General features: G+C 34.1%; 1 protein-coding gene across 2 annotated transcripts in view; it reads left to right on the top strand.

Annotated features, from left to right (window-relative positions):
- LOC128552128 (uncharacterized) overlaps positions 1 to 22,428 on the top strand; it is a 36,243-nt gene that overhangs the window by 5,773 nt on the left and 8,042 nt on the right. The window contains exons 2-12 of one of the 2 annotated variants that reach the window (XM_053533147.1): positions 2,241 to 2,285; positions 2,808 to 2,852; positions 3,732 to 3,776; positions 4,677 to 4,721; positions 5,612 to 5,656; positions 7,453 to 7,524; positions 9,865 to 10,018; positions 11,532 to 11,569; positions 15,248 to 15,343; positions 20,418 to 20,528; positions 21,727 to 21,828. In XM_053533147.1, the coding sequence (XP_053389122.1) occupies positions 2,241 to 2,285; positions 2,808 to 2,852; positions 3,732 to 3,776; positions 4,677 to 4,721; positions 5,612 to 5,656; positions 7,453 to 7,524; positions 9,865 to 10,018; positions 11,532 to 11,569; positions 15,248 to 15,343; positions 20,418 to 20,528; positions 21,727 to 21,828 (798 nt within the window). The remainder of the gene's footprint in view (positions 1 to 2,240; positions 2,286 to 2,807; positions 2,853 to 3,731; positions 3,777 to 4,676; positions 4,722 to 5,611; positions 5,657 to 7,452; positions 7,525 to 9,864; positions 10,019 to 11,531; positions 11,570 to 15,247; positions 15,344 to 20,417; positions 20,529 to 21,726; positions 21,829 to 22,428) is intronic. The other variant, XM_053533148.1, reaches the window with a different exon arrangement.

Below are 22,428 nucleotides of genomic sequence, written 5' to 3'. Positions count from 1 at the left end.
TGTTATAAGCAAAAATGACTGGCCCTGTCAGTACGGGTGACAATGCAATAAACAGACACTTTACTTTTTTTTATATGAATGTGATGACAACACTGATACACACAATGAAACATTCGGTGTACCAAACATAGTAGACCGTTAAAATATTGCTATATCAAATGTCACTATTCCTAAAAATAGATGATATATGGATCAAATAAGTGTTATAGGTACCCTTTACTAGTTCAGTATATTTTGTCCACATGAAGAAGGTTTCTTTAACTTTCAGGAAAAAGTATACGTAAGTACTTTTAGCTTAGAACAATAGCCGTAATAGGCAGCGTAAACTTTTGTTCAAACAGTTTACATTATAATGATTTATTTCAGTTATTGATAAAAAAAATAATGACAGTGATATTATAAATTTCATAATACCCTAACCTGTTCTGTATGAACCTGGTTGTAAAAGCATCCTGATATAGATAAACGGAAGTATATCAAATTAGTATTGTGTAATGAATGGCGAAAGTTAAACTTTTTTTCAGCAAACGGTAATAGAATATGCTCGAAGGATTTGTCTACCCTTGTTTACATTTTGTTTTCAAATTAATTCAAATGTGAATAACAGAAATATATGTGATAAAAATTTGGAATAGTAACAACAACAACAACATTTATTAGCATAATTGACAAATACATGCCTTTGGCTAATGAACAGTATACAGTACTTTCAAAACATGCGTATAAATAATTTGTAAGCAAGATTTGAAACCCTTAACAAATAAATTTCCTTCAAATATTTACATATATTCAATTGGACTTTTTTCTTAGCAGATGGCAACAAATTGTCAAACATTTTCAGATTTGGCCACGATGTTTTTGGCAAATATTTTGAACGTAAGTTTTTATATTTAATATATATGTTTCAATAACACATGATACTCAGATTCTATAACATTTAAATTACAATTTTGACATATCCTTTGATCCCTAGCTATACCGCTATACCTTCCAGTTTCAATAGCTAAGCAATGCGAAGACATTCTAAAACAATTGAGTAATTTTCTTAAGTAATCATTATCAACATTTGTGAGATATGGTTCAAACATAAACAGCGTTTTAAATCTTGAATAATACTCTAGTTTTGGCATGTTTGTAATACTACCATGCCATTCCTGTATAAATTGGTCTCTTAACCGTTTTTGTAGCATTGGAAAATAGTTTATATTTGGCGCTATATGGTACCATAAGTATCCATATCCTAGTTGTTCTAAAAGAGTTTTAACATACTTGGGCCAGTTTGTACATCGGGGAGAATTGACATTGTTACATTGGTCTCTAAAAACATTTGTCATGACAGAATCTGGATTTTTCACAAGCTTTAACCAGTATTTTAGAACTCTCTCTTTGCACAGTATTGAGAGAGGATACCTTCCAAGTTCCCCAAACACTGCCATATTTGGGGTTTGCATTTTCACACCGAGTATCTTTTTACAAAATTTCATATGTATTCTATCTAAGCAACTTGTATCGTATACGCCCCACACTTCAGCACAATATAATAAAATTGGTTCAACCATACGATCAAAGAGTGTCAATTTAGTCTTAACATCAAATTTTAACCTAGAAAATAGTGAATATAAACCATTAACAGCTTAGTGAAAAAGTTGACTTTTAAAGTATCTTTTCTTAACGTTTGAACATCGGCAGAATTGTCAGTAATATTGTATCAATATATGTAATGGAAAAAGTGAGATATCAAGTATAATCTATGATAAAAAGTACAAACTGATAAAATAAGTAGATAAGAGCCCAAAGTTTAAGAAACAATACGAATTAGTTAAGCGAGAGTTAAGAGCAGTTGATATATCTTTTAGAATACATACATCTGTTAGACTTGTTAAAATCTAATGGCCGTAGCCACAAAATGAACTTGAGATTTTAGCAATTAAAAGTTTTAATTACACGAAGTATTATGAATTGTTACAGTTCAATAAATTTGAATTTACACTGAATACAAGGTATCCTTTGTCCTTAAATCAATGTATTGTTTCAACAGGCAATTTAGACAGTTTACACCAGTTTGAATAAAATCGATGTTTTCTATCCTGGATAAAATAACTATACCCTAACATAACTTCTCAGTCATGATACCTTGAGCAAAATGATTCCATTACATTTTCGATGTCATTTCATTTAATGAATGTACACGGTGAATGTTGTAAACATGAAATCTCAACTGAATTTTCTATTTCTTCCAGAGCCAGGATGATCGATTCGCTAGAGAATGGAATGCAGAATCATCGGTATTAGTAAAATTTCCTTCTATATCCATTTACCAATAAAACTGTGCACAAACATGCATACGAAATGTCTAATAAGATGTCTATTCTAACATGCATACCAAAATTGATTAGGCTTGTAAACATGTACCAATATAGCCATGAATAATGATCACGAGCCAAATAATTTGCGTAACAGTCAAGTGGGCTAAATTGGTATTGTAAGAGTTGTTCTTCATTAAGTACAGGAAAAACAAATGGTGTTGCTTTTGAAAAACCCAAATATGCCCTTGCAGGATATGGATATATTATTAAAGATAAATGTTCTTGAAGTACTAAATATGTTCTTCAGATGTCATATCGTAATACCTTTGACCAAGTGATCAGCAGAGACAACACCACCTTTTAATATTACCTCAAAATACATCCATATGATTGCATTAGCGATTCCATTGTTTTGAATAAATGCAACAATTTGCATGTTAAATGTAGCTGCATCGAAGAAAGTAAACGCAAAAATTAGACTGATATTTCTGTTTGCTTCAGAGACTGGTTGAGCAATTTACAAGAGAATGGAATACGAAACTATCGGTATCAATAAGACACTTTCTTTACCTTAGATTTAGGTCCTGCTTAATGAAATGTAAAGTAATTAGCGGCATTGTAGTCCCCTTAACGATTTGGGCCGGTGGCACAATAGATTTGCCCTCCGTCCAACTGTTCGTCCTTCTGTCCGAAACAATTTTGGTTTTGCGATAACTTAAAAAGCATGTTAGGTAATTTGATGAAACTTGATATAATAGAAAAGGACCATAGGACCATAAGGCTTGTCGTTTTATTTTGTATTTGTATAGATGTGTCATGCAATGATTGTAAAAGTACTTAAGACTTTTTTCATTTAAAATAAGTAAATGTGCATCACCTTATTTGATTTTGTCCATTTGTCCGTCCAAGCGTGCATCTGTCTACCCGTCCGCCAGTAAAAATAATTTAGATAAATTAATCCCACATTAATTTAGAGAGAACACATGGATACACACACGCGAACACACTTCCGTATATACATACATACATACATACGAACGAATGTACATATACATGCATTATACATACGAAAATTAATGCATTGAAATAAAGAAAGCGTAAATGCCATTTTGTTAAAAAAGTGCTGTTGTTCTGGGGAAAAAACCTTTACAAGTACATGTTTCATAGATATGCCCTTCCAATATATATTGTTGTGGAAAATGTTCTTATAAAATTAAATACATCTGTTTATTTAGGCGTCAGATCGAATTATCTTTTACCTAGTAATCAGCAGATGCACTACTAACTTTATAAACTCAACATGCTTCCATAAATTTACATTTGCGATGTCATTGTATTTAATAAATGCAACGATTTGCATGGTAAATTTAGACACATGGAAGAAAGTAAACATAGAATTTAAACTATACTTTTCGTTGTTTTCAGAGACGGGTTGAGCGATTCACAAGAGAATGGAACGCGGAATTATCGGTATCAGTTAGATCTTTCCTTTTTCTTAGATCTAGGTCCTGTTTAAAGAAAAGTAAAGTAATCAAAGGTTTGGTAGTTCCCTAACGGTTTGGACCGGGGACACAATAAGTTTGCCCTACGCCTTACTGTATGTCCGTCTGTCCGAACTCATTTGGCCCTGAGATAACTTAAATAGCATGTTAGGTATTTTGATGAAACTTGATATAGTAATAAAGGACCATAAGGAAATAAATGTTTTATTTTGTAATAAAAAAGATCTAAAAAACGGATCCAGTGATACTTTTAAAAGTATAAGAACTGGTTTTTATGGAACATAGATAAAAGGCAGTATTTATAGAATACATATTACTTTATCTTGTCGTATGTTTAATCGTCCGCCTGACTGTCTGTCTCTTTGTCCACCAGTCTAAGACAAAATATTTATCATGAGATAACTTTAAAAGTATAGCAGATTTTCTCGTGTAAAATAAAATATGCACTACCTCATTTGATTTTGTCTATTCTCACATCACGTCCATCCGCCAGTAAAAACGTAGGTAAATTGATCCACATTAATTTAGTGAATAGACACACGAAGCACATATATACATTCATACCGGTATATACATACAGATATTGAAATATGGAAAACAGACATGCCGCTTCATCTAAAATAAAGTCCATGGTTGGGTAAAAACGTTGTCATAGAACTAAAATACATTTGTTCGCATCATATCATAATATATTTAACCGAGTGATCAGCAACTGCATTACTACCTTAATTAATTACATCAAAATGCTTCAACAAAATTGCATTTGCAATGGAACTGTATTTAATATTTGCAATAATTTGCATGTTAAATATAGCCGCATCGAAGGAAGTTAAAATAGAATTTAAACTGAACCTTTCGTTTGTTTCAGAGACGGATTGAGCGATTTACAAGAGAATGGAATGCGGAGTCATCGGTATGAGCAGGATAATTTCTTTAAATTAGTTCAAGATCCTGAAATGAAGACATCGAAAGATTGTTAGTCCCCTAACGGACTTTGACTGGGAGCAAAATAGATTTGCCCTCCGTCCGACTGTACGTCCGTCTGCTCGAAGCACTTTTGGCCCTGCAATAACTTAAAAAGGCATACTAAGTGTTAAGATTAAACTTGATATAGTAATGGAGGACTATAGGACCATAAGGCACGTCGTTTATTTTGTTTTTAGATTATATATGAACAATTTGATTGAGTAATAATTTAAAAAAAGAACTTATTTCACATAAACATAGAATATAGATAATACGCAACATTATTAGTTAGATATTAATTTATTTTGTCCATTCATACGTCCGTTCATCCAACTGACTCTCTGTCTCTGTCCGTCAGTCCGAGATAAAACATGTATCATGCGGTAACTATTTTTTACAGCAGATTTTTGTCATGTTAAATAGAAAGCATGTATCGCATTTGATTGTGTCCATTTGTCCGTCCGTCCGTGCATCTGTCCGTCCGTCATCAAGTAAAACGTAAATAGGTTAATCCCATATTTTTTGATAGATAAGCGCAACACATGCGAACACATGTTCATATAAACATACATACATTAAAATATGAAAAACATCAGTTTACATGCCGCTTTGTTAAAAAAAAATGTTGTTACTCTGGAGAAAAATATACGCCCTACCAGAATATAATGTTAGGGATAAATTGTCTTAAAGAACTTAAATACATGTGTCTGTTTAGGTGTCACATCGTGATGATTTTCGCCGACTTATCAGCAGATGCACTGCTACCTTTATTACCTCAAATTCTTTCATACGATTGCATTTGAAATGTAGCCGAACTGAAGTTTTCGTTTGTTTCAGAGACGGGTTGAGCGATTCACATTAGAATGGAATGCGGAATTATCGGTATGAGTAAGATTTTTTCTTTATCAAGATCCTGTTTAATGAAATGTAATAAAATTAAAGGCTTGGTAGTCCCCTAACAGATTGGACCGGTGGAACAGTTAATTTTCCCTCCGTTCGACTGAACGTCCTTCCGGCCGAAACAATTTTGGTCCTGCATGTTAGGTATTTTGATGAAACTTGATTTATTACATGTTTTTCAGAAAAATACTGAAATATAAAGTGTCAGATGTAGTATTTTTACAGTTTTCACCGGACAGAAAGTATACACTTGGTAAAAACATAAATAAAAAGAATTATTTTTGTTCTACATGTAAGATAAGAATATCGTTCATTTATGAACGTCTTATGTTACTTTTTCACTCGTGACTATCCAACTCTAGAAAATATTGCATCTATAAATATTTCAATCTTACACTAAAAGCAGGAAATATCTTGTATATAGTAATAAAGGACCATAAGGCATGAAGTTTTACTTTGTTTTGAAAGTATGAAAAAAGTACTTACTATGGTGAATAATAAAGGACATTTCGTTATGTCGCGTTGGTGTGCGCACGGTTTATGAAGCAAATTTCGTTGTGTCCTTCTAGCGCTAGCCAACGCACCAAAACTTATTTTTGAAAGTTTTTTGTGTCATTTTAAAGCACACGCCAACGCCAAAACAAATTAACAACTCGACATAACGAAACATTGCTCTTCGTTCTGGAGCGCGAGCCATCAACAAAATTTCATGTTTGCGCCAAAACCAAGACGAAAAGAAATGTTTCGCTGTTTCTCGATAGAATGTATGCCATAAACAAATACTTAACAAAAGACGATAGAATTAGGTTTGCTGGTCATGTATTTCAATTTTACAAAAACTGTCAATTTTCATACATTCTTGTCCGTGTCATTGTTTGCCTTTTAAACATTTCCGCTATTATTTTCCATTTATTTTGTATATATTTTTTGTTCTTATCAGTTACCACTGTGACAGTGTAATTTTCAACCCTTGATATAATAATAAGCCCCAAAATGAAATTATCTTCACATACCTCTACTAGTGGAAAACAAATTATTTGAAACAAATATAAGACAATTATACATAAAGCAATGGAATAAAAACATTAACATAGATACACTGCCAATTCGTTGCAGATGCAGTTATATTAGGTTAAATCTAAAAGACTTATTGCTTTCAATAAACGACATTCTTTATACAAGCACATAAATACTCATGATTTACTTAATTGAATTTTGTACTTCATGTGGCAGACTGCACAACAAACATATTTAATAATATATGAATTATATGTCAAGTATGCTTAGAAAGATATCAGTCCGCACATTTCCAGCTATGGATGGTCTGGGAAGCCACAAGATACAGAGTAGACACCGTGACTACAGTGTTGAAAAGAATGTATTCTGTTCATGCCAAGACTTGTTTTGAAACAAATAGCAAATTATATTACATTTGTAAACTTGCAGAGGATGTATTCCCTTCAGAAAAAATATAACTTCGTTTTAAATATACAATATACGGTTTCCATTTGCACTTGTTTTACAGAACCAAAAATTCAAATGGTAATAAATATGGAAATAACATTATTCTGTGCGGCCATTTTGCAATACAGATAGCTGCCAAAATAACAATAACAAAAAATATTACAAATGGATTTTGAAAAACTGGATGTTTAAAATTTCAAAACAAACAACTTCATAAACCATAGCCAAAAATCACAGTTTATGGATAGTTCGCCACGGACTAGGCCATCAAAGAAAATAGTAAAATGTTAATCTCAGCTTTTCCTTTGTTGCAGAGACGCCAGAGACTGGATCAACAATTTGCTGATAATGCTACTAATACGGACTCTATGCAATCGTCAATTTTCGTAAGACTGTTTTCGTAAAGATAGAAAAGATAAGATTCTTTAGTTCATCCAAACTTGAAGAGACACACACAATATGTGCTGAGATTGTGATAAATTTAAAAGTGTAGTATAAAAGTACAATATACGATTTCCTTGAAAACCCATGTCACAGCCTGTCCCTCAGTTTATTAACAATCATTTTTAAGTTTGGACTGAACTTTGAACAGAAAGATATTATTGTACTGCTTGAAATGTTTCAGCCTATGTTTAAATGATAAAACTTTCCTTTTGTCTTCCACTGACTGAAGGGTACATATAAGAATGTGCGATCCGAAGATTTCCGTTCTGAATTCACAACACCTACCTCAGTTTATCCAAACCCATCCTTAAGGAATGATTTTACTTTACAGTTTAAATTATCCACTTCATAGTGTGCAGGACCTGTTATCACAACACTGTGATGTTTTAAATTAGAATTTCTAAGAGGGATCTGCAGTGTTGCTGTACCTTGTACTCCAGTTCACTCCTGTCATTTTGTAGATCATCTTTGAATGATTCTATGTATGTTAACACGACTTACCTCCATATCAAACCGCTTATTATGTAATTGTATGAAATATCTGATTCCCGAGAGTTTTTACAAGCGTGTTAATACGGTTGTTTATGTTACAACTTAATGCACTCGCATCTTCTGAGAGTTTTACAGTTATTATTGATATTCATTCCATTTCAGACTCTAAGTGTGCATTTACGTTCACTGTTTTCTTTGAAGATACATGCTCTAATCCAGCATTATGACTATGCTCACTTTTGTTCTTTACATCTGATGTTATCCCATATAGTGAACGTTTAAACTGCCCGATCAAACTATCTGAAGCAGTAATTTCGCCAGAATCACTTTACTTTCCTTGGAAGCAGAGGAATCGTCCCTTTCAAGGTTACCATGACTACGGTGCCGTTTCCTGGTACTACTAAGGATAAATCATTCACAACCCTGACTTGCCAATCATAGAATCAACATAGTCTCTAGCGTCTAAGTATTTCCATCACAGTTTCCGCCAGAAAACTGTAGTCACGAAAAGAGATTTCACTGAGGTTAGTTCGGCTCATTTTTTATGGCACAGAGTTGATCTAATAGATAAACCTCCTCGATAACAACTTGCCAACGCTTGCAGCACTAACACCTTTTCACACAAGACAGAAAATACGTACGTAAAGAACTGTACAACGCTAGTCATCATTAGATTAGAAAATGTTGAGTAGCACATTCACTAATATTTTCTGGTCATTTCTGCTTTGTTATTTACGAATTTCTGTAAGTAAGGAATTGTTAAAGTTACACAAATAAGTACATACATGATTTTATGTTGTATAAGAATAAACAGAAATTTTGATTTTAGTGGTTTAGTACACTGACTTTTCTTATGATTTTCATAGTGCAGTTTTTACGTCTGTAAACAACAATATCCAACAACAACATCCAAACACACAACATCAGAACAACAAAAACATTGCTACTTTCTTCCGTGTAAGTTTGGATTTGTTTGGAATACATTGGACGTTACCGAAAAGTTCAATTCAAAATTTATTGGAATACGTCGCAGCACAGGAATAATAACTGAATCTGCCAAACAAATTCATATATATTTTTAAGACCGAAATACCATTACTAACACATTAAAACTTTTGATTTTCTCATCCAGTTATTAAGCCACTTACCAATCAAATACTTTCAGAAATTAACGCTGTTGAAATGCTGGAATGAATGTTTTGACTAAAAAAGTGGCATACAAGGTTTTCAAAGAACGTCAACAAAATTTAATCTTAAAATGTAGTTTTGCTTGATAAACTGTTGAGTCATTCTTGAAAATGTTTCTCTCCCCCCCCCCTCCCCCCCCCCGCCCCCCACACACACAAACAAATAGTCAGGCTAGAATTTATAAAAATACTGGCTGTATTAATATTTTACAATGAAATTTTGACTAATTATAAGTGTTGCAGCATTATTTAGACCCCTTTCTTTTCTATGCAAATGAGGTATAAAGTTGATGTTTTGTTGTAGAGATTTATTGATGTTTTACTAGTTCTGCATTATCCCAAGTAACATAAACAATAATGGGTCTTTCCCAAAACCATATATTTGCAACTGAATGTTGCTTGTTATATAATTTAACAATTTTATTTGATGCCATGCATTCCATTTTAATCGAAAACAGAACCCGTTCCTTTAAGCTATCCATTGGCGTTTGGCGTTCCATTAAGCGGTGGGTTATAGTTTCAATAGTGGAATAATTTGCTTTATCAGCATGTAGTTAAATGACATATAAATGAAGAAAGTCAGTCTATATTGTTTCTCTGCAGACCATCCCTTTACGCACAAGACATGTTATGATACCAGAGGATGCTTCTGGTTCTACACCACCTAGAGCGCAGGCAAATCCGGAATATGCTGCTGAATTGTCTGGATTGGCTTCGGAGGAAGATGACTCAACTCATTATTACTATTATGTATATGGTATATGAACTGTTCTTTATTTTCCATCAAAAGTGATGGGTTTATCTTTGATATGTATATTCTTGGACTGTGATCACGTTAACTTTACCATACTGTCCTACGAGGAAGCGAAACAATGAAAGTTAAGCTTCGGGAAGCTTTAATCAGAAAAAAAGGTCATTATTGCACATGAATCAAGTTGAATAAAAATCGTTGTAACTAAACGTATGGAATGATAATAACGAAAATAATAATAATTAGCATAATGGTAAACAAATTTAACGAGCCTTCCATGTGAACCTCTCGAAATGCATGATCATTTTACAGCATCTATAAACTGAATATTTCTGCCACGAGACAGCTAGGTATATATATGATGGTATTGTAAACTTTTAAGCAAGTAAATGTGTGCATTTTTCTGAAAACATCTCAGCAATAGATATTTTATGTATTTCCTGAAAAAAAAATAGCACACAAATTTGCGTTAATGCTTGAACCTGCCATGGGATAATTGATAGCTATTACGATGATATTCCGAATTTTCCAGCAAAGTTTTTTTCTGTAAACATCATCGCAAGTTATTATTTTTCTAGATATGCTTTTTATTTCCTAAAATGTTTGGTTATTGGGATAAAATTTTCAGAAAAGTTTGAAAAATCAGAATAATTTCTAGAAGTATCGAGACAGCTATTTATGTAGTAACTGGCAGCTGTGGGCACTTACGCAAAACGTATCCATCAATACTGTAAATTTTCAAATTAATATTTCCAGGAAACGTTCGGCTACTGAGATAAGTTTTTCAGAAAACTTCGGTTTATCAAGATAATTTTTTAAGTATCATTAAGTATCGCTATAGCTACCTATCTATCTCGTGGCAGAAATATGCCACCATAATTATAGTTTTAATGTTTTTATGTTATCATCTTGCGTTCCATGCTTTCAAAAGATCTTTTCACAGAATTAAATACTGTCCTTAAGTGTCGTTTCGCGGCTGTAAACGTGAAATGAGTGTAATTTTATTTTCTAATCCTAACATAAGTTTTACTATAATAATAGAATTCAGCTAACTACTTACTTCTTATCCTTGGTGATATGAGGGGTGTTACACATTATATTACTCAATATCTACAGCTGTTTTATTTCATATTGCTTCATTGAGCGTTACGTACTTGTCAAACAAAAGTAAAATTTATGTTTGGTATTATGTTTATTATGTTAATTTATAACTTGTATTTTATATTGAACTAACATTACCCAACAACAATTGAATACACAACAACGTTTCCTTTGAATGGTCTTTCCCCATTTGCGTTTTCTCATTTTGAACGCCTTTGCTAAATCCTGTATACATTTATTTATTTGGTTTTAAAGAACAGGCTAAACAACATATCTGTTTTCATGATAATTATGATCTGCGATAAACTGAAAGGTTTCACATATCCTACATTTTGGATGAGAGTCACGAGCGATTACGTTTGTATTTGGGTGAGTCGTTTTTCATCATGTTTTTCATTGAAAATTGTTTCTTTTGCAGGTGACGGAAGCATAGAAAGAGCAGAGACCAGGGCAAAGGTGAGTCGGCTTATAATAATCGTAAACATAGTTTGAATTGTCAGCAGACTAGACATTTTGACGGTGTTTCGCTGTGTCGATCTGTCGCTCCAGCCAAGACGATATAACGAAAAATGCAGTGCGACAGAGTGAAAACACGTCCGTCATGTTTCTAAACGTTGAAAAAACGCCCTAAAATGCCGTCTGCCTGTAGTGACAACGCGGAGGACTATTTGAAACTTTTCCAAATAATACAAAAAGCTTTACAAAAATTTGACAAAAATGGAATCTTGCTCAGAATGACCATTTCATTACGCAGAAAATTTATGAAGAGTTCAAAAAAAAAACAAGCTGCCCACGGGCAACATGTTGAGCCCGCCAGCTGTCATAAAGACACGACACACGACACTCTAAGTCCACACAAAAATCCTTACCAGTAGAGATAGGTCATAATACACCTCAAAATTGGATGTAACATGCATGTTGTACTATAGAAAAGTGGTCTTTAATTTTCCTGATGACCAGTAAAAATGTTAAAATATAAGCTATTTATAGTAAAACCAAAGGTAAGTAATTCTAGGTTCTTGCGGATGACACTCCGACTCATGATGGTGAACAATTGTGCCAAGTTACATCAAAAGTCACTCTATGCATGAAAAAGAAATGCTCCGGACAAGTGTTACCTTGACCTTAAACCTAGGGACCTGGTTCTTGCGCTTGACACTCCGTCTTATAGTGGTGAACATTCATGCCAAGTTACATCAAAATCCCACAATGCATTAAGAAGAAATGCTCCGGACAAACTTCAATTTGACCTCCAACTGTGACCTTGACCTTTGAGATAGGAACATGGGGTTTGCGCACGACACGCCTTCTCATTAAGGTTAACATTCATGCCAAATATAAACAAGATTGGTCTATGCATGTTAAAGTTATGGTCCGGACAAAATCGGACGGACGCACGCACGCACATACACCGAACCGCAAAAAGAGGCGACAATAAGTACAATTGTTCCTGACAATCTTGCCTACTAGAAAAACGTTCATCCAAATTTCTTACTGTTTGGCCACATGACTGCATTGACTCCAATACATTCCTTCGTTTTCGGGAGTATAATCATGTTACGCACATCTGCACTTTATGGTGATCATGTGTACAAGCTTTTTAAGATTAAGATTCAATGAAATTCGTTTTAAATACTTTACTGTACTTTACTTCACAAAATTCTAACTGTGGGATGGGCGAGTATTTGTGCCACAAACTTTGTCCTTTAACCCTATTAAATTTCTTGTCCATCTTTCAATTTTGACAGTGCTATTACTTTTTAAAAGGGGTGCTTACAAAAATATACTGCTGATCATGATCTACACTGGTCGGAAAGGCACAATAAATCGTGACCAACATCATAAGGGTTAAATGATAAATATGTCAAGATAATCTGCCTGCCCGCTCGGCTCAATAGGGACAGCGCAGATTTACGCATCGCAGGGTCCGGACCATAACTTCAAAACATTTCAAGTCATTGACTTTAAACTCGAGGACTTTGAAAACGCCCGATCTATGTATTTGGAAAATTTGAGAATAGTTCAATGATATTTTCGTAATGCACATATTTATGAAATGTGCATAAAAATAAGGGTATAAAGGTGGTGATTACCTCTCATGAAGCTCATATCTAGGTAAGTTCTATTCGGATATATAGAGATTCGGCTTTTGTCACCGGATATCCATTTAAGGCGTTACACTGTTAGAAGATAAACAAATTGACCAGTTCGTTCAATGATAAAATGAAAAATGTTTTAGTTTAAACATATTTATTCCAGATAAATGTACATATAGTTATATAAACATTTATTATATACCTATATAAACTCTGTAAAAAATCGGCTTGTATTTCACAATTAAATATGAACAGACAGACAAAAATTCCGTATTGTACCTTTTAAATTCCGTATTGTACCTTCCGTATTGTATGCTGCCGGACTATTTTCTTTAATATGCATGACCCGACACATTTCTATAAATAGCGCACATAAAAACTTCAGTAAGTTCCATTTAATATCGATAAACATTGAGGATTTCGTTCAAGAACAAAACAAGAATCAAAATAGTAAAGGTATATAATAAAAGGGTCATTATAACAGTAGCTAGATCTGGGACTTTGTATTCAGCTCTCGTGGATTTTGCCAGGTCGGATCACACTCGGCGCTTGCGCGCCTCGTGAGATTCGATCTGGCAAAATCCACTCGAGCCGAATACTGCATCCCAGATCAAGCTACTATTATAATAACCCTATTGTATTACGTCTGTATGGTTAGGATTAGAAGGAAACACAATGTCTTATAGAGTTCTTCTCCTATTTCTGGTAGAATTGTTTTATTTCGTTTGTACTGCCCTGAGCTTTAAGATTTTACGAATTATGGAATATCTATGATCGAAAAGAATATAAAAATGAAAATGACCAAAACTCTAACGATAGACATTCTATACAATACAAATCTGTATAATAGTGACTGAAGGGGTGGTGGGGGGTGTGGGGGGGGGGGGGGGGGGATGCGGAGATAGAAAGGAAGAAAATAAGGAGGGCTAAAAGCAATACCTCATTACCGGAGAATTGGATATGTTGAACCACTGGAGAAATCTCTTGCTGTTTGATATATAAGATTGTACTAATGTTTTACGGTGTAACACGCCAACATAATTTTAAACGCTATCGTGGTGGTGTCAAGCGAGGAGCCCTAGTGCCGCAGCCTGTCCGGAAGAATTTCGATGACTCAGATCAATATAAATTCTTGGTTTTTGATATTTTCATTTTATAGCGTTTCAAGTCAATGCTGATGTTAATAAAAAATATTTTTTATTCAATAAAAGTCGGAAAAAATGATAAAAATGTTTATAATCGAGTTCAACATGTTTAGAACCAATGGGAGCCAGAATAACTAGGGAAATCATACTTATCAAGTGTAATTAGCCCAATCATGACCGCACCTTGGACATTTCCATGTTCAAAGCAGTAATATTCCACCTCCATTTTATAGTTATGTAGTGTCATTCAGTTTAAAGTAACATTGTATAAATCCCTGTATTGTTTAATCAGATTACTTAAATAAGAACATTGAGATTTTATGTGCATATTTGTTCATTTCCTACAAAACTATTACTGTTTTAACAATGAAATTGCTGTTTGTATGTGATATTATGTCAGTGATAAACCATTTTTCCTATAGTGTTTCGTTAGTCGCAAAAGTCAGCTTAGATTTGTTTTATAGCCCTGGTGTCCCCTAAAGTAAGGGCGTGGGGGACCTTCGAAATCAAATTGAATGTTACTCTTTCGATTTTTTTTATTTATACACTATTCAACTGTACTTTCTCTGAAACTTGTTTGAAACCCAAATACAACTGAAGTCCGATATCTTTAAATCGCTTGCGGCTATCTCGAGGATAGTTTAGGTCCCGTACGCAAAATATAATTTTAAGTCGATCATCTCGAACTATAACGCTCGATTACTGGGAATTCGAGATTCCAGGCCTCGACCGTATTATTGGTTTTTGAATTTGTAAGCATTAAATTGGTATATGATACGTCTATTTCATTGCTATTTTTGCAGCTAGGAGAATGAAATATAAGACCGAAGATTATTTCGTCAGACCACGTACTGCGCTTTGTCCAAAACACTAATATACAAATGTTTTGTCAGGCTTCACATTCGAACGACCATTATTTGACACCAGTATTCACGGAACACCCACGTTTGTCTTTAACCAATGGGATTATAACAGAACAACCGGAAGAGGTATTTCTCTTTGTACTAAATAATAAAATTTCTTGATCCAAGGATGACCAAAGAGCCTAGATTTTCCCGAAGTCACCCGAAGTTTTTATTGTCGGCTTGGATACTCGGAAAAGCTACGGAAAATCTGATTTTTTTCCAAAATCCAATATAGCATTTAGGCCACACCAAATTAATTTCTTGGTCATCGGAATTTTTCCAAAAAAATTAGGAGCGAGCGAGCGAAATAAAAATAAAAATATTTGTTTTTGGATTTCACCTACTTTTGGAGCGGGCGAAGAGCGATTTGAAGAAAAAAATAAAAAAAACCTGTCACAAAAGTCAACAAGAACGGCAAAAACATATCAAAATGGCTTGAAAATACATAAAACAACCAAAGATCTTTAAATGTTGAAGGTTTAATTACAAACTGTTCCCAAAATACATTACAAACATTTAGACATTTAAACAAACTGGAGGGACAACAGGCGGATACAAGAAAATCTTGTAATTTGACTGTATTTTTAATGTATAGAACTAATGTGTTTGCTAAGTTTTATCCTAGGCAAGCCGGTACCCTGGCCACATAAAAGGTTTTGCCTTAGATTCTATGTCACTACATAAGAATAAGAAAGCTGTTACTTTCATACAGTGTATAACAGAAATCATTATATATATGGAAAATACTGCAATCACCTCACCAGTACATTAGGTATACTCATGACCTATATATCATAGTGTCTGTCAACTTTCAATGCAATTTCACAAGATACCAGGAAATGCATCATCCACTGTTGGCCAAATTCACTTGTAAATTCAATGACAAATTTTGCACTTTCTGTTGTTCTTTGATTTCACATTTAACTTTGGCAAATAAGGAAAGACTTACTTTTGATGATGCAATTCTTAACAATAAATGCATTATCATCTTCAGTTTCTTTTTGATAAATAGATCTGATGGTACCCATTAAACAAATCTGAAAAAGGATGTATAAACAGTTATATAATATTCTTGTATTTTAACTCTAGTACTTGAAAAATAAAAAAGTAAGCCTTTAATGCCTGTTTTCCTGGTTTCCGAGTTTGTAAGCTCTTTAGGATTCCTTTTCCCTAATAAAGTTCCATGTGTGTGCCCCTTCTCCGCAAGAAAATCGTGTTTATTTTACATAGCTGATAGAAGCAATGTTCCAGGCCTTAAAATCAGAGTTATTTCAACAATACATTATTTATGATGTAACACTGTATGTGAAGTCCAAACTGAATTATACCGCCTGTTCATCATTTAATTAAGTACTACCAATTACTGCTGATATATGTGTATAATTTTAAGGATTGCAGCAAAACGTCGTTTTAATCACCAGCAATTATTAAATGACACTGTTTTAATTGATGAGAAATTGATGTTCATCTTGAGAAAAAAAAAGTTTTGTGGAAACTCTTTCTAATGATCTTTCAAGGATTTATTTACACAATCTAACTGTCATTTCGGCTGTCAGTTTTGCAAACAGGGGCAACACAGAGCCTCAAACATGTTCTTCTGGTGTTTTAATGGACAATTATGATAAAAAGTATTAAATTTTAGGAATTACTGTCGCTTCACAGTGATAATAAGGCCCCTAAACAGTGAAAAAACGCCCGCTCTGAAATTTTGAAATCGGTCTGCAAAAACTGAAGCGAGCGGAAGCTGATTTTCAAAAAAAATATTTGTTTTTGATTTTGGAAAAAAATGAAGCGGGAAATCCGTTGACCAAGTAATCAATTTGGTGTGGCCTTATGCATAAAAAGGTTTACAAATTTGTACTTCCTATTGTTTTGTAGACAAAGAAAATATAAACACGACAGGGAAAGATTTAGACACGTTTCAGGCCGTAATAAGGGTTTTTGCTGCGGCCGAAAATATCTGATTTTTGCTCTATAATCGCAAAATGGGCAATGTTGTAATTTACTCATTAATTTCTTCATCATACAACAGTCTGTTAGATGTTTTACTGGCACGTTTTAGGAAGAAACAAGTGAATGAAGTATTGTCATGCAATACAAAGTCCACTACTGGAAGGCAACTAATTTTCTCTACTGCAGTATAACATAATGAACTGATATCTGTCAATAATGTATAAACAATAGTGTACTATATATACAATATGTTATAAAAACACTTGGATTAAAATTTGTATGTATAAAAACCTACAGTTGTTTTCATATAACATTTTTGGCCGATTATCAAAAAGGTATCATATAAGTTATTTATAGTAAAAAAAAAAATCAAGAGTGCCAGAATGTCACAATATACACCCGTCATAGCAAATTTCTTTACACTAACACCTGTTTTGCAAATGGAATTTTAATTCTGTGGTTGTGTAGTAATTAATGTAATTCTTTTGTTTTTCTGAATCCACAAAAAAACTTACTAGGCAGAGATACCTTAAAATACACCTAAAATTTGAAAGTCACATCTATGTTGTACCACAGAAAAGTGGTCTTGGTTTTTCCCTACGGTGAATTATAAAAAAAGTTACAATATAAGTTATTTATAATAACAACTAAGGGTAGTTAATATTTAAAAACAATAAAAAAAAAATTCTAAGTCCACACAAAAATCCTTACCTGAGGTAGAGATAGGTCAAAATACACCTCAACATTGGATGTAACATGCATTTTGTACTACAGAAAAGTGATCTCGATTTTTCCCTATGACTAGTAATGAAAACGTTACACTATAAGCTATTTACAGTAACAACAAAGGGAAGTAATTCTAAAGAAGGGACCTGCGCATGACACTCTGTCTCATGATGGTGTACAATTGTGCCAAGTTACATCAAAATCCCTCCATGCATGAAGAAGAAAGCTCCGGACAAAGTCATTCTTGAATTTGGCATTTGACCCTTAAGTGTGACCTTGACCTTAGATCAAGGGACGTGGTTCTTGCGCACAACGATCCATCTCATGGCAATGAACATTTATGCCAAGTTACATCAAAATCCTTACATGAATTAAGAAGAAATATTCCAGACAAAGTCATTCTTGTATCTGACCTTTGGCCTCTATGTGTGACCTTGACCTTCGACCTAGGGACCAGGTTCTTGCGCATGACACTCCATCTCATAGTGGTGAACATTTGTGCCAAGTAATATTCAAATCCTGTTTTGCATGACAAAGTTATACACCGGACAGGAAAAATGTCCCATTGACCTTTGATCTCCAAGTATGACCTTGACTTTTAAGCTAGGGTTCTGGGTATTGCGCATGACACGTCGACTCATCATGGGGAACATTTGTGCCAAGTAATATTAATATCCCTTGATTGATGACAGTGTTCTGGACCGGACAGGAAATAATCCCTATTGACCTATGACCTCCAGTTGTGACCTTGACCTTTGAGCTAAGAGTCCGGGTTTTGCGCATGACAAGTCGTCTCATCATGGAGAATATTTGTGCCAAGTAATATTAAAATACCTTCATGTATGGTAGAGTTATGGTTCGGACACCAAACAGACCCTGTTCATGCCATGTTAACATCTGATGGCCAAGTGTGACCTTGAGCTTTGAGCTAGGGGTCTGAAAGTCATGCATGACACATTGTCTTATTATGAGGTACATTTGTGCCAAATAATATTAAAATCCCTTCATGGATGGCAGAGTTATGAACCGGACAGGAAAAAAGCCCTGTTGACTTTTGACCTCCAATTGTGACCTTGACCTTTAAGCTAAGGGTCCGGGGTTTGCGCATGACACGTCGTCTCATCATGGGGAACATTTATGCCAAGAAATATTAAAATCCTTTCATGGATGACAGAGTTATGGACCGGACACGAAATTGCGGACGGATGGACGGACGGAATGACGGAAGGAAAAGCGCAAGATCCATACCCATAGCTCTAAGGTCAAGGTCACACTTAGAGGTTAAAGGTTAACAGGGTCTGTTGCTTGTACGGTCCACAACTCTGCATACAGCTGTATCATTCTTGGGCATGCTTCGGGGCCATTTGTCACCAATAGTGACAGCTCTTGTTCTTTTAATGATAAGCTGGTGCTATTAGGTTTTGTGAGAATATTTTTACGAGTTAGCGTTACATTTTCTTCTATTTGACTAACTCTTCACTCGACCACCACTACAACTGCATTTGATCTATGAGTGCCCTTGCCGCTTCATATTTATTTTCAATAATTGTTTCACGTATGCATCATTTTATTTTAAGATTTCAGCTTGAAGAAATATCAATATATTGTTCAACATAATTTCAGTAACTTGGTCATTTTCCCACTTACACGAACATTCGAGTTAATATTGACATATTTACTCCCAGACGTACCAAACTATTTCTTCTGCTCCGAAGTTAGGGTTAAAGAGAACTAATTAATTGAGATATAGAAGGTTAATCAGTGTTTTATTTGTACATAGTCATGACAATTTACATGTACCAGTACATGTATGTAATGGTATAATCATAGTGTGGCATTTTGGAATTTCAAGCAGTGCATTTTTATTTTAGTCAGCTATATCATTTTGTAGCTTTGATTTGTACTACTTTTGTGATATATGTTATATTTAATAACAATTCCTTGTATTTTACTTAAATTTCACCTCTTTTATCTATTTTTGGGATGTGGTGTTTGGTCTGTTATGTCTATGTACACATTCGGATAGTTCATACTATATCTCTGATTAGACTGCAAATTGACCAGATTTAAAAGAAAACAGTTCCGTTTGCATATATCAATGGTCTGTGTCTAGCAAAATTTGTATAAAAAACTGAACTAAACTTGTTTGATTTTTAAAATAAAATTCAATGTCATTTTTTACAATGTGTATTTCAACTTGCAAGTTGGAAACACTCGCACTAAACCAATACAGATCTTAACAGACCGACGTGAAATTCATTCATTTTAATTCCACACAAATATGCCTAATAATCAGACAAAAATTTCCCTTTTCATTCTTTGTGCAATATATAAAAGCATTCATCTGTAGCAACCTTACGCACGTATATCACTACTTTCATGTTGGGAACAATATTCAATATACTGTAGTTGTTATGTTTTTAAATTACCCTCTTATTGATGTAACATCGTTTCAATATATGATATCATTCATCTGTAGCAACCTTATGCCCACATACGACTACCTTCATGCGAGCAACAAATAGATCAGCCTGCTCCTTTACCACCTCCTTGTCAGAAACAGCCTTGCAACGTATCTCTTCAACCAGACGTAAGATCATACTTTTATTATATTTTCTAGTGATTTACTGGATTTTGTATTACAATTGCTGTGTGTAGCTTACTTTAAAGGTATCTGCGTATGGGGCTATGAAAACACACGAGGTTGAAATTGTTTCATCTACAGCTAGAAGATTGGTGACTTTGCCGAGGCGTCTGACTGAAATAAAGTTAGGAGAGGTACCTGTGGTCTTATTCCACCAATGAAGTTTCAGCAAGAAGACCAACTTTAGAACCTTTGCACGTTGCAGTTATTATACGCCCGAAGGGACGTATTATGTTATGACGCTGGTGTCAGTCCGTCCGTCCGTCCGTTTGCAATTTCATGTCCGCTCTGTAACTCTTGAACCCCTTGAAGGATTTCAAAGAAACTTGACACAAATGTTCACCACACCGAGACGACGTGCAGAGCGCATGTTTTGGATGTATCGCTTCAAGGTCAAGGTCACACTTAGGAATTAAAGGTCATATCAGTTTGTTTCGTCTCCGCTCTGTAACTCTTGAACTGCTTGAAGGATTTCAAAGAAACTTGACACAAATGTTCACCACACCGAGACGACGTGCAGAGCGCGCGTTCCGAATGACTCGCTTCAAGGTCAAGGTCACACTTAGGGGTCAAAGGTCATATATGACTTTGCTATGTGTTTATTGCTCTGCATTGCAGTGCTCTTGTTTTTATTTGGCAGATCCCTCTTTTGTTCACTTACAATCAAAAATTTTGAATTACTTCCCTTTTATTTTACTATAAATAGCTTATTTTGAAACTTGATTATTATTGGCAGTAGGGAAAATCCGATACCACTTTTCTGTGTTACAACATGGATGGTACCTCCAAATTTTAGGTGTATTTTGACATACCTTTACCTGGTAAGGATTTTTTGTGGACTTCGAATTGTTTTGGAATTTCTTCCCTTTGTTGTTCCTGTCCTTTGGGCTTTACACTCCAAGTTCTTTAAATTTTGCTCCCATCGTCTGATGTAACCCTTCGAGCGTATAATGCTCCGCTTGGCGGAGCTCTTGTTTTTAGTTTAATATAATCCATTTTGGAAAAAAACTTATATTGCAATACTTTAAATATGATTTGCTGAAATGAACTATATCTTCTTTCTTGCATTCATTTATGATGTTTGAGAGTGGTTCTTGCCACAATAACCATTTTCAGTTTCTTAATGTTCCATTTGCATCTTTAGGAACATAGCGAGGATGACAACGATCTACCTCCATACAAGAGACAAACAGCCGTGTCTTCCAATATTTCGGGATGTTCTCCGAAAACGACTGCAATATACGAGGTTAATTATATTCTAGTACAAAAAATGAAAAGAATGTCATTATTATAGAGTGCATTTCGTTAGTAATGATAAATATGGTGTCATAAATGATAATGATTTCATTTCTTCAAAATTTTCCAAGCATTATATCATACCATGTTTATACTGCTCCGTTATCATGATAAACACGTTTAAAGGTGCTTTGTATTCAAATATACATACAAAATGTATATACGTTATCCATTTTTATTTATTTTCTTTTGGGTCTATTTTTTCTTTCATTGTGAGTTTTAGTTTTTTCTAACTTACATTATTATAGCCTTTAAAGGTGGTCAATGTCATCAAAACAACATGGCAGTTTTCAGTTTTCGTTTACTCTCTTAGAGATTAATCTAAGGAATAAAAAAGGTTCTTTACATTAAGTTAGATCCCTAAAGGAAATGTATGTTTTGTAACGCTTTTTTAAATAAAATATTGTAAAAAAAACAACGTTAAAATATAAGTATTTAAAGGAGGACTACATTTACATTTGATTTCAATATAATTCCTACTTTTACATTTGTATCTGTTAGGTTTTGGGATATTTCAACGATCTGAACCAAAAGGCAGCTTGTATAACAA

This window comes from Mercenaria mercenaria, unplaced genomic scaffold, assembly GCF_021730395.1.
Source record: "Mercenaria mercenaria strain notata unplaced genomic scaffold, MADL_Memer_1 contig_2067, whole genome shotgun sequence".
Taxonomy (NCBI): Eukaryota; Metazoa; Mollusca; class Bivalvia; order Venerida; family Veneridae; genus Mercenaria; species Mercenaria mercenaria.
Note: the sequence above shows the minus strand (reverse complement) of the source record. Positions and strands in the feature narration are given on the sequence as shown.